General features: G+C 53.1%; 1 protein-coding gene across 1 annotated transcript in view; it reads left to right on the top strand.

Annotated features, from left to right (window-relative positions):
* Window positions 1-8,323, top strand: part of LOC121274995 (NADH dehydrogenase [ubiquinone] 1 alpha subcomplex subunit 3-like) — a 15,790-nt gene extending 7,467 nt beyond the window's left edge. Inside the window, exons 3-5 of the mRNA XM_041182391.1 lie at window positions 2,860-2,933; window positions 5,638-5,715; window positions 8,164-8,323. Coding sequence (XP_041038325.1) covers window positions 2,860-2,933; window positions 5,638-5,715; window positions 8,164-8,255 — 244 coding nt within the window. The 3' untranslated portion in view covers window positions 8,256-8,323. The remainder of the gene's footprint in view (window positions 1-2,859; window positions 2,934-5,637; window positions 5,716-8,163) is intronic.
* Window positions 8,324-13,024: the final 4,701 nt, after the last annotated feature.

Genomic DNA, 13,024 nt, shown 5'->3' on the forward strand with positions numbered 1-13,024 from the left:
AGAGACAGACAGAAAGAGAGAGAGAGACAAACAGAAAGAGAGAGACAGACAGACAGAGAGAGAGACAAACAGAAAGAGAGAGAGAGACAGAAAGAGAGAGAGACAGACAGAAAGAGAGAGAGAGACAAATAGAAAGAGAGAGAGAGACAAACAGAAAGAGAGAGACAGACAGAAAGAGAGAGACAAACAGAGAGAGAGACAAACAGAGAGAGAGACAAACAGAAAGAGAGAGAGAGACAGAAAGAGAGAGACAGAAAGAGAGAGAGAGACAGACAGAAAGAGAGAGAGAGACAAACAGAAGAGAGAGAGAGACAAACAGAAAGAGAGAGAGAGACAAACAGAAAGAGACAAACAGAAAGAGAGAGACAGACAGACAGAAAGAGAGAGAGACAAACAGAAAGAGAGAGAGACAAACAGAAAGAGAGAGAGACAGACAGAAAGAGAGACAGACAGACAGAAAGAGAGACAGACAGACAGAAAGAGAGAGAGACAAACAGAAAGAGAGAGACAGACAGACAGAAAGAGAGAGAGAGACAAACAGAAAGAGAGAGAGACAAACAGAAAGAGAGAGAGACAGAAAGAGAAAGAGAGAGAGACAGCCAGAAAGAGAAAGAGAGAGAGACAGCCAGAAAGAGAAAGAGAGAGAGACAGCCAGAAAGAGAAAGAGAGAGAGACAGCCAGAAAGAGAGAGAGAGACAGCCAGAAAGAGAGACAGAGAGAGGTTTAGGGATGGAAATTTGATGTTGCAAACACAAGGGATTCAAGGTGGTTTATATATAGAATAACAGACACCCGGGAGTGAGTTACAGACTGGAATCTAATCGAGGGGTTCTGGGTGGTTTATATATAGAATAACAGATACCCGGGAGTGAGTTACAGACTGGAATCTAATCGAGGGGTTCAGGGTGGTTTATATATAGAATAACAGATACCTGGGCGTGAGTTACAAACTGAAATCTAATCGAGGGGCTCGGGGTGGTTTCTATATAGAATAACAGATACCCGGGAGTGAGTTACAGACTGGAATCTAATCGAGGGGTTCGGGTTGGGTTATATATAGAATAACAGATACCCGGGAGTGAGTTACAGACTGGAATCTAATCGAGGGGTTCGGGATGGTTTATATATAGAATAACAGATACCCGGGAGTGAGTTACAGACTAGAATCTAATCGAGGGGTTTGGGGTGGATTATATATAGAATAACAGATACTCGGGAGTGATTACACAATGGAATTTAATCGAGGGGTTCAGGGAGGTTTATATATAGAATAACAGATACCCAGGAGTGAGTTACAGACTGGAATCTAATCGAGGGGTTCGGGGGGTTTATATATAGAAAAACAGATTCCCGGGAGTGAGTTACAGACTGGAATCTAATCGAGGGGTTTGGGGTGGTTTATATATAGAATAACAGATACCCGGAAGTGAGTTACAGTCTGGAATCTAATCGAGGGGTTCTGGGTGGTTTATATATAGAATAACAGATACCCAGGAGTGAGTTACAGTCTGGAATCTAATCGAGGGGTTCGGGGTGGTTTATATATCGAATAACAGATACCCGGGAGTGAGTTACAGTCTGGAATCTAATCGAGGGGTTCTGGGTGGTTTATATATAGAATAACAGATACCCAGGAGTGAGTTACAGTCTGGAATCTAATTGAGGGGTTCTGGGTGGTTTATATATAGAATAACAGATACACGGGAGTGATTACACAATGGAATTTAATCGAGGGGTTCAGGGAGGTTTATATATAGAATAACAGATACCCAGGAGTGAGTTACAGACTGGAATCTAATCGAGGGGTTCGGGGGGTTTATATATAGAAAAACAGATTCCCGGGAGTGAGTTACAGACTGGAATCTAATCGAGGGGTTCGGGGTGGTTTATATATAGAATAACAGATACCCGGGAGTGAGTTACAGTCTGGAATCTAATCGAGGGGTTCTGGGTGGTTTATATATAGAATAACAGATACCGGGAGTGAGTTACAGTCTGGAATCTAATCGAGGGGTTTGGGGTAGATTATATATAGAATAACAGATACTCGGGAGTGATTACACAATGGAATTTAATCGAGGGGTTCAGGGAGGTTTATATATAGAATAACAGATACCCAGGAGTGAGTTACAGACTGGAATCTAATCGAGGGGTTCAGGGAGGTTTATATATAGAATAACAGATACCCAGGAGTGAGTTACAGTCTGGAATCTAATCGAGGGGTTCGGGGTGGTTTATATATCGAATAACAGATACCCAGGAGTGAGTTACAGTCTGGAATCTAATTGAGGGGTTCTGGGTGGTTTATATATAGAATAACAGATACACGGGAGTGAGTTACAGACTGGAATCTAATCGAGGGGTTCGGGGTGGTTTATATATAGCATAACAGATACCCGGGAGTGAGTTACAGACTGGAATCTAATCGAGGGGTTCGGGGTGGTTTTATATGTAGAATAACAGATATCCGGGGGTGAGTTACAGACTGGAATCTATTCGAGAGGTTCGGGGTGGTTTATATATAGAATAACAGATACCCGGGAGTGAGTTACAGACTGGAATGTATTCGAGAGGTTCGGGGTGGTTTATATATAGAATAACAGATACCCGGGAGTGAGTTACAGACTGGAATCTATTCGAGAGGTTCGGGGTGGTTTATATATAGAATAACAGATACCCGGGAGTGAGTTACAGACTGGAATCTAATCGAGGGGTTCGGGGTGGTTTTATATGTAGAATAACAGATACCCGGGAATCTGGAACGTAACCTCTCTGGAGAGAGGGGCAGGTATCGGTTGATTTTGGAGCGTGTATGAGGTTGATCTGTTGTGACTCTTTCCAACTCTTTCACTGAGCCAGGAGTTGGATCTTTTTGAAGAATGCCTGGTCTAAGGAGCCTGTGATCATGACATCCCTCGCCATAGGATCCATTGGTAAGTCAGTGAGAAAGAGAGAGAGAGAGAGGGGGCAGGCGGGAGCTGATGGAAGGTTAGTGGGGCAGTGAGAGGTGTGTTGGGGCAGAGAGAGGGGTGTTGGGGCAGAGAGACGGGTTGGGGGGGCAGAGAGATGGGGGTGCTGGGGGCGCAGAGAGAGGGGTGTTGGGGGGCAGAGAGAGGGGGTGTTGGGGGGCAGAGAGAGGGGGTTGGGGGGCAGAGAGAGGGGATGGGGCAGAGAAAGGGGGTGTTGGGGCAGAGAGAGGGGTGCTGGGGGGCAGAGAGAGGGGTTGGCGGGGCAGAAAGAGGGGGTGTTGGGGGGCAGAAAGAGAGGGGTTTGTGGGGCAGAGAGAGGGGCTTGTGGGGCAGAGAGAGGGGTTTGGGGGGCAGAGAGAGGGTGTTGGAGGGGCAGAGAGAGGGGGTGTTGGGGGGGCAGAGAGAGGGGTGTTGGGGGGCAGAGAGAGGGGTGTTGGAGGAGCAGAGAGAGGGGGTGTTGGGGGGGGCAGAGAGAGGGGTGTTGGGGGGCAGAGAGAGGGGGTTTTGGGGGGCAGAGAGAGGGGGTTTTGGGGGGAAGAGAGAGTGGTTTGGAGGGGCAGAGAGGGGGTGTTGGGGGGGCAGAGAGGGGGTGCTGGGGGGGCAGAGAGAGGGGTGTTGGGGGGGACAGAGAGGGGGTTTGGGGGGGCAGAGAGGGGGTGTTGGGGGGCAGAGAGAGGGGGTGTTGGGCGGCAGAGAGGGGGTTTGGGGGAGGCAGAGAGGGGGTGCTGGGGGGGCAGAGAGGGGGTGTTGGGGGGCAGAGAGAGGGGGTGTTGGGCGGCAGAGAGGGGGTTTGGGGGAGGCAGAGAGGGGGTGCTGGGGGGGCAGAGAGAGGGGTGTTGGGGGGCAGAGAGAGGGGTGTTGGGGGGGACAGAGAGGGGGTTTTGGGGGGGCAGAGAGGGGGTGTTGGGGGGCAGAGAGAGGGGGTGTTGGGGGCAGAGCGGGGGTGTTGGGGGGCAGAGCGGGGGTGTTGGGGGGGCAGAGAGGGGGTGTTGGGGGGGCAGAGAGGGGGTGTTGTGGGGCAGAGAGAGGGGAGTTGGGGCAGAGAGGGGGATTTGGGGGGGGCAGAGAGGGGGTGTTGGGGGGGCAGAGAGGGGGTGTTGGGGGGCAGAGAGGGGGTGTTGTGGGGCAGAGAGGGGGTGTTGGGGGGGCAGAGAGAGGGGAGTTGGGGCAGTGAGGGGGTGTTGGGGGCGCAGAGAGGGGGTGTTGGGGGGCAGAGAGAGGGTGTTGGGGCAGAGAGGGGGGTGTTGGGGGGCAGAGCGGGGGTGTTGGGGGGCAGAGCGGGGGTGTTGGGGGGGGGGCAGAGAGGGGGTGTTGGGGGGCAGAGAGAGGATGTTGGGGGGCAGAGAGAGGATGTTGGGGCAGAGAGGGGGTGTTGGGGGGGCAGAGAGGGGGTGTTGGGGGGGGAGAGAGGGGGTGTTGGGGGGGCAGAGAGGGGGTGTTGGGGGGGCAGAGAGGGGGTGTTGGGGGGGCAGAGAGGGGGTGTTGGGGCAGAGAGGGGGTGTTGGGGGGGCAGAGAGGGGGTGTTGGGGGGGGAGAGAGGGGGTGTTGGGGGGGCAGAGAGAGGGGTGTTGGGGGGCAAAGAGGGGGTGTTGGGGGGGCAGAGAGAGGGGGTGTTGGTGGGGCAGAGAGAGGGGGTGTTGGGGGGGCAGAGAGAGGGGGTGTTGGGGGGGCAGAGAGAGGGGGTGTTGGGGGGGCAGAGAGAGGGGTTGGGGGGGGCAGAGAGAGGGTGTTGGTGGGGCAGAGAGAGGGGGTGTTGGGGGGGCAGAGAGAGGGTGTTGGGGCAGAGAGGGGATGTTGGGGCAGAGAGGGGGTGTTGGGGGGGCAGAGAGGGGCTGTTGGGGGGGCAGAGAGAGAGGATGTTGGGGCAGAGAGGGGGTGTTGGGGGGGCAGAGAGGGGGTGTTGGGGGGGCAGAGAGGGGGTGTTGGGGGGGCAGAGAGGGGGTGTTGGGGGGGCAGAGAGGGGGTGTTGGGGGGGCAGAGAGGGGGTGTTGGGGGGCAGAGAGGGGTGTTGGGGCAGAGAGGGGGTGTTGGGGCAGAGAGGGGGTGTTGGGGCAGAGAGGGGGTGTTGGGGCAGAGAGGGGGTGTTCGGGCAGAGGGGCTGTTGGGGGGGCAGAGAGAGGGGGTTGGGGGGGCAGAGAGAGGGGGTTGGGGGGGCAGAGAGAGGGGGTTGGGGGGGCAGAGAGAGGGGGTTGGGGGGGCAGAGAGAGGGGGTTGGGGGGGCAGAGAGAGGGGGTTGGGGGGGCAGAGAGAGGGGGTTGGGGGGGCAGAGAGAGGGGGTTGGGGCAGAGAGGGTGTGTTGGGGGGGCAGAGAGAGGGGGTTGGGGGGGCAGAGAGAGGGGGTTGGGGGGCAGAGAGAGGGGGTTGGGGGGGCAGAGAGAGGAGGTTGGGGGGGTTAGAGAGAGGGGGTTGGGAGTGCAGAGAGAGGGGCTTCGGGGGGCAGAGAGGGGGTTAGTAGAGCAGACTCTTTCCGGCTCTCCCCTCCCCACCCCCCAGCGAGGGGTCAGTCCCCACGGGGAGGACCCATCCCCCTCCCCCCCCAGCGAGGGGTCAGTCCCCACGGGGAGACACATCCCCCTCCCCCCCCAGCGAGGGGTCAGTCCACCCCCTCAGTGCAGGAGTCGGGTTGCTGTGTGTGTCTGATGGTTATAGTGGGTGTGATGTTTTACAGCGTTAATCACAGCAGCGGTGAGTCCAATGGCAGATACACAGGCTCGTCTGAACAAGGCTGTTCCCTACAAATATCCAGGTAGGATCTGGGACAGAGACAGTCCCACCGTGACACTCTTGATATATCCCTCAACCTCACCCCCCACCCCTCACCTCCCCACCCCCTCACTGTAACACTCTGATATACAACACACCCCTCACTGTAACACTCTGATATACTCCACACCTCTCACTGTAACACTCTGATATACCCCACACCCCTCACTGTAACACTCTGGTATACCCCACACCCCTCACTGTAACACTCTGATATACCCCACACACCCCTAACTGTAACACTCTGATATACTCCACACCCCTCACTGTAACACTCTGATATACCCCACACCCCTCACTGTAACACTCTGATATACTCCACACCCCTCACTGTAACACTCTGGTATACCCACACCCCTCACTGTAACACTCTGCTATACCCACACCCCTCACTGTAACACTCTGATATACTCCACACCCCTCACTGTAACACTCTGATATACTCCACACCCTTCACTGTAACACTCTGATATACTCCACACCCCTCACTGTAACACTCTGATATACTCCACACCCCTCACTGTAACACTCTGATATACTCCACACCCCTCACTGTAACACTCTGATATACTCCACACCCCTCACTGTAACACTCTGATATACTCCACACCCCTCACTGTAACACTCTGATATACACCACACCCCTCACTGTAACACTCTGATATACACCACACCCCTCACTGTAACACTCTGATATACTCCACACCCCTCACTGTAACACTCTGATATACTCCACACCCCTCACTGTAACACTCTGATATACTCCACACCCCTCACTGTAACACTCTGATATACCCCACACTCCTCACTGTAACACTCTGATATATCCCACACACCTCACTGTAACACTCTGATATATCCCACACTCCTCACTGTAACACTCTGATATATCCCACACCCCTCACTGTAACACTCTGATATACTCCACACCCCTCACTGTAACACTCTGATATATCCCACACCCCTCACTGTAACACTCTGATATACACCACACCCCTCACTGTAACACTCTGATATGCTCCACACCCCTCACTGTAACACTCTGATATATCCCACACTCCTCACTGTAACACTCTGATATACACCACACCCCTTACTGTAACACTCTGATATATCCCACACCCCTCACTGTAACACTCTGATATATCCCACACCCCTCACTGTAACACTCTGATATATCCCACACCCCTCACTGTAACACTGATATATCCCACACCCCTCACTGTAACACTCTGATATATCCCACACCCCTCACTGTAACACTCTGATATATCCCACACCCCTCACTGTAACACTGAGATATCCCACACCCCTCACTGTAACATTCTGATATATCCCACACCCCTCACTGTAACACTCTGATATATCCCACACCCCTCACTGTAACATTCTGATATATCCCACACCCCTCACTGTAACACTCTGATATATCCCACACCCCTCACTGTAACACTCTGATATATCCCACACCCCTCACTGTAACATTCTGATATATCCCACACCCCTCACTGTAACACTCTGATATATCCCACACCCCTCACTGTAACACTCTGATATACACCACACCCCTCACTGTAACACTCTGATATACCCCACACCCCTCACTGTAACACTCTGATACAGCCCACACCCCTCACTGTAACACTCTGATATACCCCACACCCCTCACTGTAACACTCTGATATACCCCACACCCCTCACTGTAACACTCTGATATATCCCACACCCCTCACTGTAACGCTCTGATATATCCCACACCCCTCACTGTAACACTCTGATATACCCCACACCCCTCACTGTAACAATCTGATATACCCCACACCCCTCACTGCAACACTCTGATATACCCCACACCCCTTACTGTAACACCCTGATATATCCCACACCCCTCACTGTAACACTCCGATGTATCCCACACCCCCCACTGTAACACTCTGATATATCCAACACCCCTCACTGTAAGACTCTGATATACCCCACACCCCTTACTGTAACACTCTGATATACCCCACACCCCTCACTGTAACACACTGATATACCCCACACCCCTCACTGTAACACTCTGATATGCCTCACACCCCACACTGTAACATTCTGATATACCTCAAACCCCTCACTGTAACAGTCTGATATATCCCACACCCCTCACTGTAATACTCTGAAATACCCCACACCCCCCACTGTAACACTCTGATATACCCACACACCCCTCAGTGTAACACTCTGATATACCCCACACATCTCACTGTAACACTCTGATATACCCACACACCTCACTGTAACACTCTGATATACCCACACCCCTCACTGTAACACTCTGATATACCCCACACTCCTCCCTGTTCAGTATCTGTTTGTAACGCACCTGTTTTTGTGCTCTGTCTCTCTCTCTACCTGAATTCTGACCGTTTCTTCCTTGGTCTCTCACCAGTCCCTGTCCGGGATGATGGGAACATGCCAGACATACCTTCCCACCCTAGTGACAAGATCGGACCATCGCTGGAGTGGATGAAGAAACTTTGAGATGGAGTTTGCTCAGTTGATGTCCTGTCTTGAAGCTGTGTATTTATATTCCCTTCAATAGAAATTCCAATAACAGTGCGATTAAACTGTGTGGTGCTGACATGAATAGAATTTCCTGTTCTCTTCCTGGCTGTCACCTGCTTGCTCCCATCTTTCAAGCGATTGTTTCATAAGAAAGAGTATTTATATTGTCCTTTTGATGTAACAAAACCTTCCGCTGCACAAGATTGGCCGGGTGGTTAACAGTGAGGTTGAGTGTCTTGGGCTACAGGAAGATATAGACGGGATGGTCAAATGGGCAGATAAGTGGCAGATGGAACTTAACCCTGAAAAGTCTGAGATGATACACTTTGGAAGGAGTAATTTGACAAGGAAGTATTCAATGAACGGCATGACACTAGGAAGTTCTGAGAAACAAAGGGACCTTGGCGTGTGTGTCCATAGATCTCTGAAGGCGGAGGGGCATGTTAGTGGGGTGGTGAAAAAGGCATATGGGACACTTGCCTTTATCAATCGAGGCATAGATTACAAAAGTAGGGAGGTGATGTTGGAGTTGTATAGAACCTTGGTGAGGCCACAGCTGGAGTACTGTGTGCAGTTCTGGTCACCACATTATTGGAAGGATGTGATTGACCTGGAGGGGGTGCAGAGGAGATTCACCAGGATGTTGCCTGGGATGAAACATTTAAGTTATGGAGAGAGGTCGGATAGACTTGGGTTGTTTTGGTTGGAGCAGAGAAGACTGAGGGGCGACCTGATCGAGGTGGACAAGATTATGAGCGGCATGGACAGGGGGGATAGTTGAAGGGTCAGTCACGAGGGGGACACAAGTTCAAGGTGAGGGGGGCAGGAGGTTTAGGGGGGATGTGAGGAGAAGCTTTTTTACCCAGAGGGTGGGGAGGGTCTGGAATGCGCTGCCTGGGAGGGTGCTGGAGGTAGGTTAGCCTCACATCCTTTAAAAAGCACCTGGATGAGCACTTGGCACCTCATAAACATTCAAGGCTATGGGGCCAAGTGCTGGTCAATGGGATTAGGGAGGTAGCTCAGGTGTTTCTCACAGGTCGTTGCAGACTCGATGGGCCGAAGGGCCTCTTCTGCACTGTGTGATTCTGTGACTACAGAACGACATTATGGAGCGCGGTTTGACCCTGAACCATGTGAGGGGATGTCAGGGACAGGGAACCACAACCTCGGTCAGAGAGGGAGGTTTTAAGGAGTGTCTTAAAGGAGAGAGAGAGACAGTGACAGGGAGAGAGTGTGAGAGGCAGAGAAAGAGAGAGACAGAAAGAGGGACAGTGTGAGAGAGAGGCAGACAGAGAAAGGGACTGTGAGAGAGAGAGGCAGACAGAAAGGGACAGTGTGAGAGAAAGGCAGACAGAAAGAGGGACAGTGTGAGAGAGAGGCAGACAGAGAAAGGGACAGTGTGAGAGAGGCAGACAGAAAGAGGGACAGTGTGAGAGAGAAGCAGACAGAGAAAGAGGGACAGTGTGAGAGAGGCAGACAGAGAAAGAGGGACAGTGTGAGAGAGAGAGGCAGATAGAGAAAGAGGGACTGAGAGAGAGAGGCAGACAGAAAGAGGGACAGTGTGAGAGAGAGAGGCAGACAGAAAGAGGGACAGTGTGAGAGAGAGGCAGACAGAGAAAGAGGGACAGTGTGAGAGAGAGGCAGACAGAAAGAGGGACAGTGTGAGAGAGAGGCAGACAGAAAGAGGGACAGTGTGAGAGGCAGACAGAGAAAGAGGGACAGTGAGAGAGGGGCAGACAGAAAGAGGGACGGTGTGAGAGGCAGTGAAAGGGGCAGTGAGAGAGACAGAAAGAGGGACAGTGTGAGAGAGAGAGACAGAAAGAGGGACAGAGAGAGAGGCAGAGAAAGAGGGACAGTGTGAGAGAGGCAGACAGAAAAAGGACAGTGTGAGAGAGAGACAGCGAAAGGGACAGTATGAGAGAGAGAGACAGAAAGGGACAGTGAGAGAGAGACAGAAAGAGGACAGTGTGAGAGAGGCAAACAGAAAAAGGGACAGTGTGAGAGAGAGAGACAGAAAAAGGGACAGTGTGAGAGAGAGAGACAGAGAAAGAGGGACAGTGTGAGAGAAAGGCAGACAGAGAAAGAGGGACAGTGTGAGACAGGTAGAGAGACAAAGAGGGACAGTGTGAGAGAGGCAGAGACAAAGAGGGACAGTGTGAGAGAGAGGCAGACAGAGAAAGAGGGACAGTGAGAGAGGCAGAGAGAAAGTGGGACAGTGTGAGAGAGGCAGACAGAGAAAGAGGGACAGAGAGAGAGGCAGAGAGAAAGAGGGACAGTGTGAGAGAGGCAAACAGAGAAAGCGACAATGAGAGAGAGGCAGACAGAGAAAGAGGGACAGTGAGAGAGGCAGACAGAGAAAGAGGGACAGTGAGAGAGGCAGAGAGAAAGAAGGACAGAGAGAGAGGCAGAGAGAAAGGGACTGTGAGAGAGAGGCAGACAGAGAAAGAGGGACAGTGAGAGAGAGGCAGACAGAGAAAGAGGGACAGTGAGAGAGGCAGAGAGAAAGAGGGACAGTGAGAGAGGCAGAGAGAAAGAGGGACATTGTGAGAGAGAGGCAGACAGAAAGGGACAGTGTGAGAGAGAGGCAGACAGAGAAAGAGGGACAGTGAGAGAGAGGCAGACAGAGAAAGAGGGACAGTGTGAGAGAGGCAGAGAGAAAGAGGGACAGTGTGAGAGAGAGGCAGACAGAGAAAGAGGGACAGTGTGAGAGAGAGGCAGACAGAGAAAGAGGGACAGTGAGAGAGAGGCAGACAGAGAAAGAGGGACAGTGTGAGAGAGAGGCAGACAGAGAAAGAGGGACAGTGTGAGAGAGAGGCAGACAGAGAAAGAGGGACAGTGTGAGAGAGAGAGGCAGATAGAGAAAGAGGGACAGTGAGAGAGGCAGACAGAGAAAGACTGTGAGAGAGAGAGACAGATAGAAAGACAGTGTGAGAGAGAGACGCAGACAGAGAAAGAGAGGCCAACAATTTCTGTTCTCAGGCTTAGGGAACATCTGGTAAATGGGTGGGGGATTGGGGGTGAGGAACTGAGGGATCTGGTGGACAGATATACAACTCTCACCAAGACGTAGAAGCACAGGTTCCCGAGGGCCACTGAATAACACTATTACAAACAGGGGTGCAGTTCCACAAATTAGGGATGGAATGTAAAACCTCGGTTAGACCACACTGGGAGCACCGTGCACAGTTCTGGTCTCCGTATCCCCTCGGTTAGACCACACTGGGAGCACCGTGCACAGTTCCGGTCTCCGTATCCCCTCGGTTAGACCACACTCTGAGCACCGTGCACAGTTCCGGTCTCCATATACTCCTCGGTTAGACCACACTGGGAGCACCGTGCACAGTTCCGGTCTCCGTATACCCCTCGGTTAGACCACACTGGGAGCACCGTGCACAGTTCCGGTCTCCGTATCCATCGGTTAGACCACACACGGAGCACCGTGCACAGTTCCGGTCTCCGTAGCCCTCGGTTAGACCACACTGGGAGCACCGTGCACAGTTCCGGTCTCCGTATCCCTCGGTTAGACCACACTCGGAGCACCGTGCACAGTTCCGGTCTCCGTATCCCCCTTGTTTAGACCACACTCGGAGCACCGTGCACAGTTCCGGTCTCCGTATCCCTCGGTTAGACCACACTCGGAGCACCGTGCACAGTTCCGGTCTCCGTATCCCTCGGTTAGACCACACTCGGAGAACCGTGCACAGTTCCGGTCTCCGTATCCCTCGGTTAGACCATGCTCGGAGCACCGTGCACAGTTCCGGTCTCCGTATCCCTCGGTTAGACCACACTCGGAGCACCGTGCACAGTTCCGGTCTCCGTATCCCCCTCAGTTAGACCACACTCGGAGCACCGTGCACAGTTCCGGTCTCCGTATCCCTCAGTTAGACCACACTCGGAGCACCGTGCACAGTTCCGGTCTCCGTATCCCTTGGTTAGACCACACTGGGAGCAGCGTGCACAGTTCCGGTCTCCGTATCCCCCTTGGTTAGACCACACTGGGAGCACCATGCACAGGTCCATCTCCATATCCCCCACGGTTAGACCACACTGGGAGCACCGTGCACAGTTCCGGTCTCTGTATCCCCCTCGGTTAGACCACACTGGGAGCAGCGTGCACAGTTCCGGTCTCCGTATTCCCCTCGGTTAGACCACACTCAGAGCACCGTGCACAGTTCTGGTCTCCGTATCCCTCGGTTAGACCACACTGGGAGCACTGTGCACAGTTCCGGTCACTGTATCTCTCGGTTAGACCACACTAAGAGCACCGTGCACAGTTCCGTTCTCTATATACTCGGTTAGACTACACTCGCAGCACCGTACACAGTTCCGGTCTCCGTATCCCTCGGTTAGACCACACTCAGAGCACGGTGCACAGTCCCGGTCTCCGTATCCCTCGGTTAGACCACACTCGGAGCACCGTGCACAGTTCCAGTCTCTATATCCTTGGTTAGACTACACTTGGAGCACCGTGCAGAGTTCCGGTCTCCGTATCCCTCAGATAGACCACACTCGGAGCACCGTGCACAGTTCCGGTCTCCGTATCCCTCGGTTAGACCACACTCGGAGCACCGTGCACAGTTCCGGTCTCCGTATCCCTCAGATAGACCACACTCGGAGCACCGTGCACAGTTCCGGTCTCCGTATCCCTCGGTTAGACCACACTCTGAGCACCGTGCACAGTTCCGGTCTCCATATACTCCTCGGTTAGACCACACTGGGAGCACCGTGCACAGTTCCGGTCTCCG

This window comes from Carcharodon carcharias, assembly GCF_017639515.1.
Source record: "Carcharodon carcharias isolate sCarCar2 chromosome 39 unlocalized genomic scaffold, sCarCar2.pri SUPER_39_unloc_8, whole genome shotgun sequence".
Lineage (NCBI taxonomy): Eukaryota > Metazoa > Chordata > Chondrichthyes > Lamniformes > Lamnidae > Carcharodon > Carcharodon carcharias.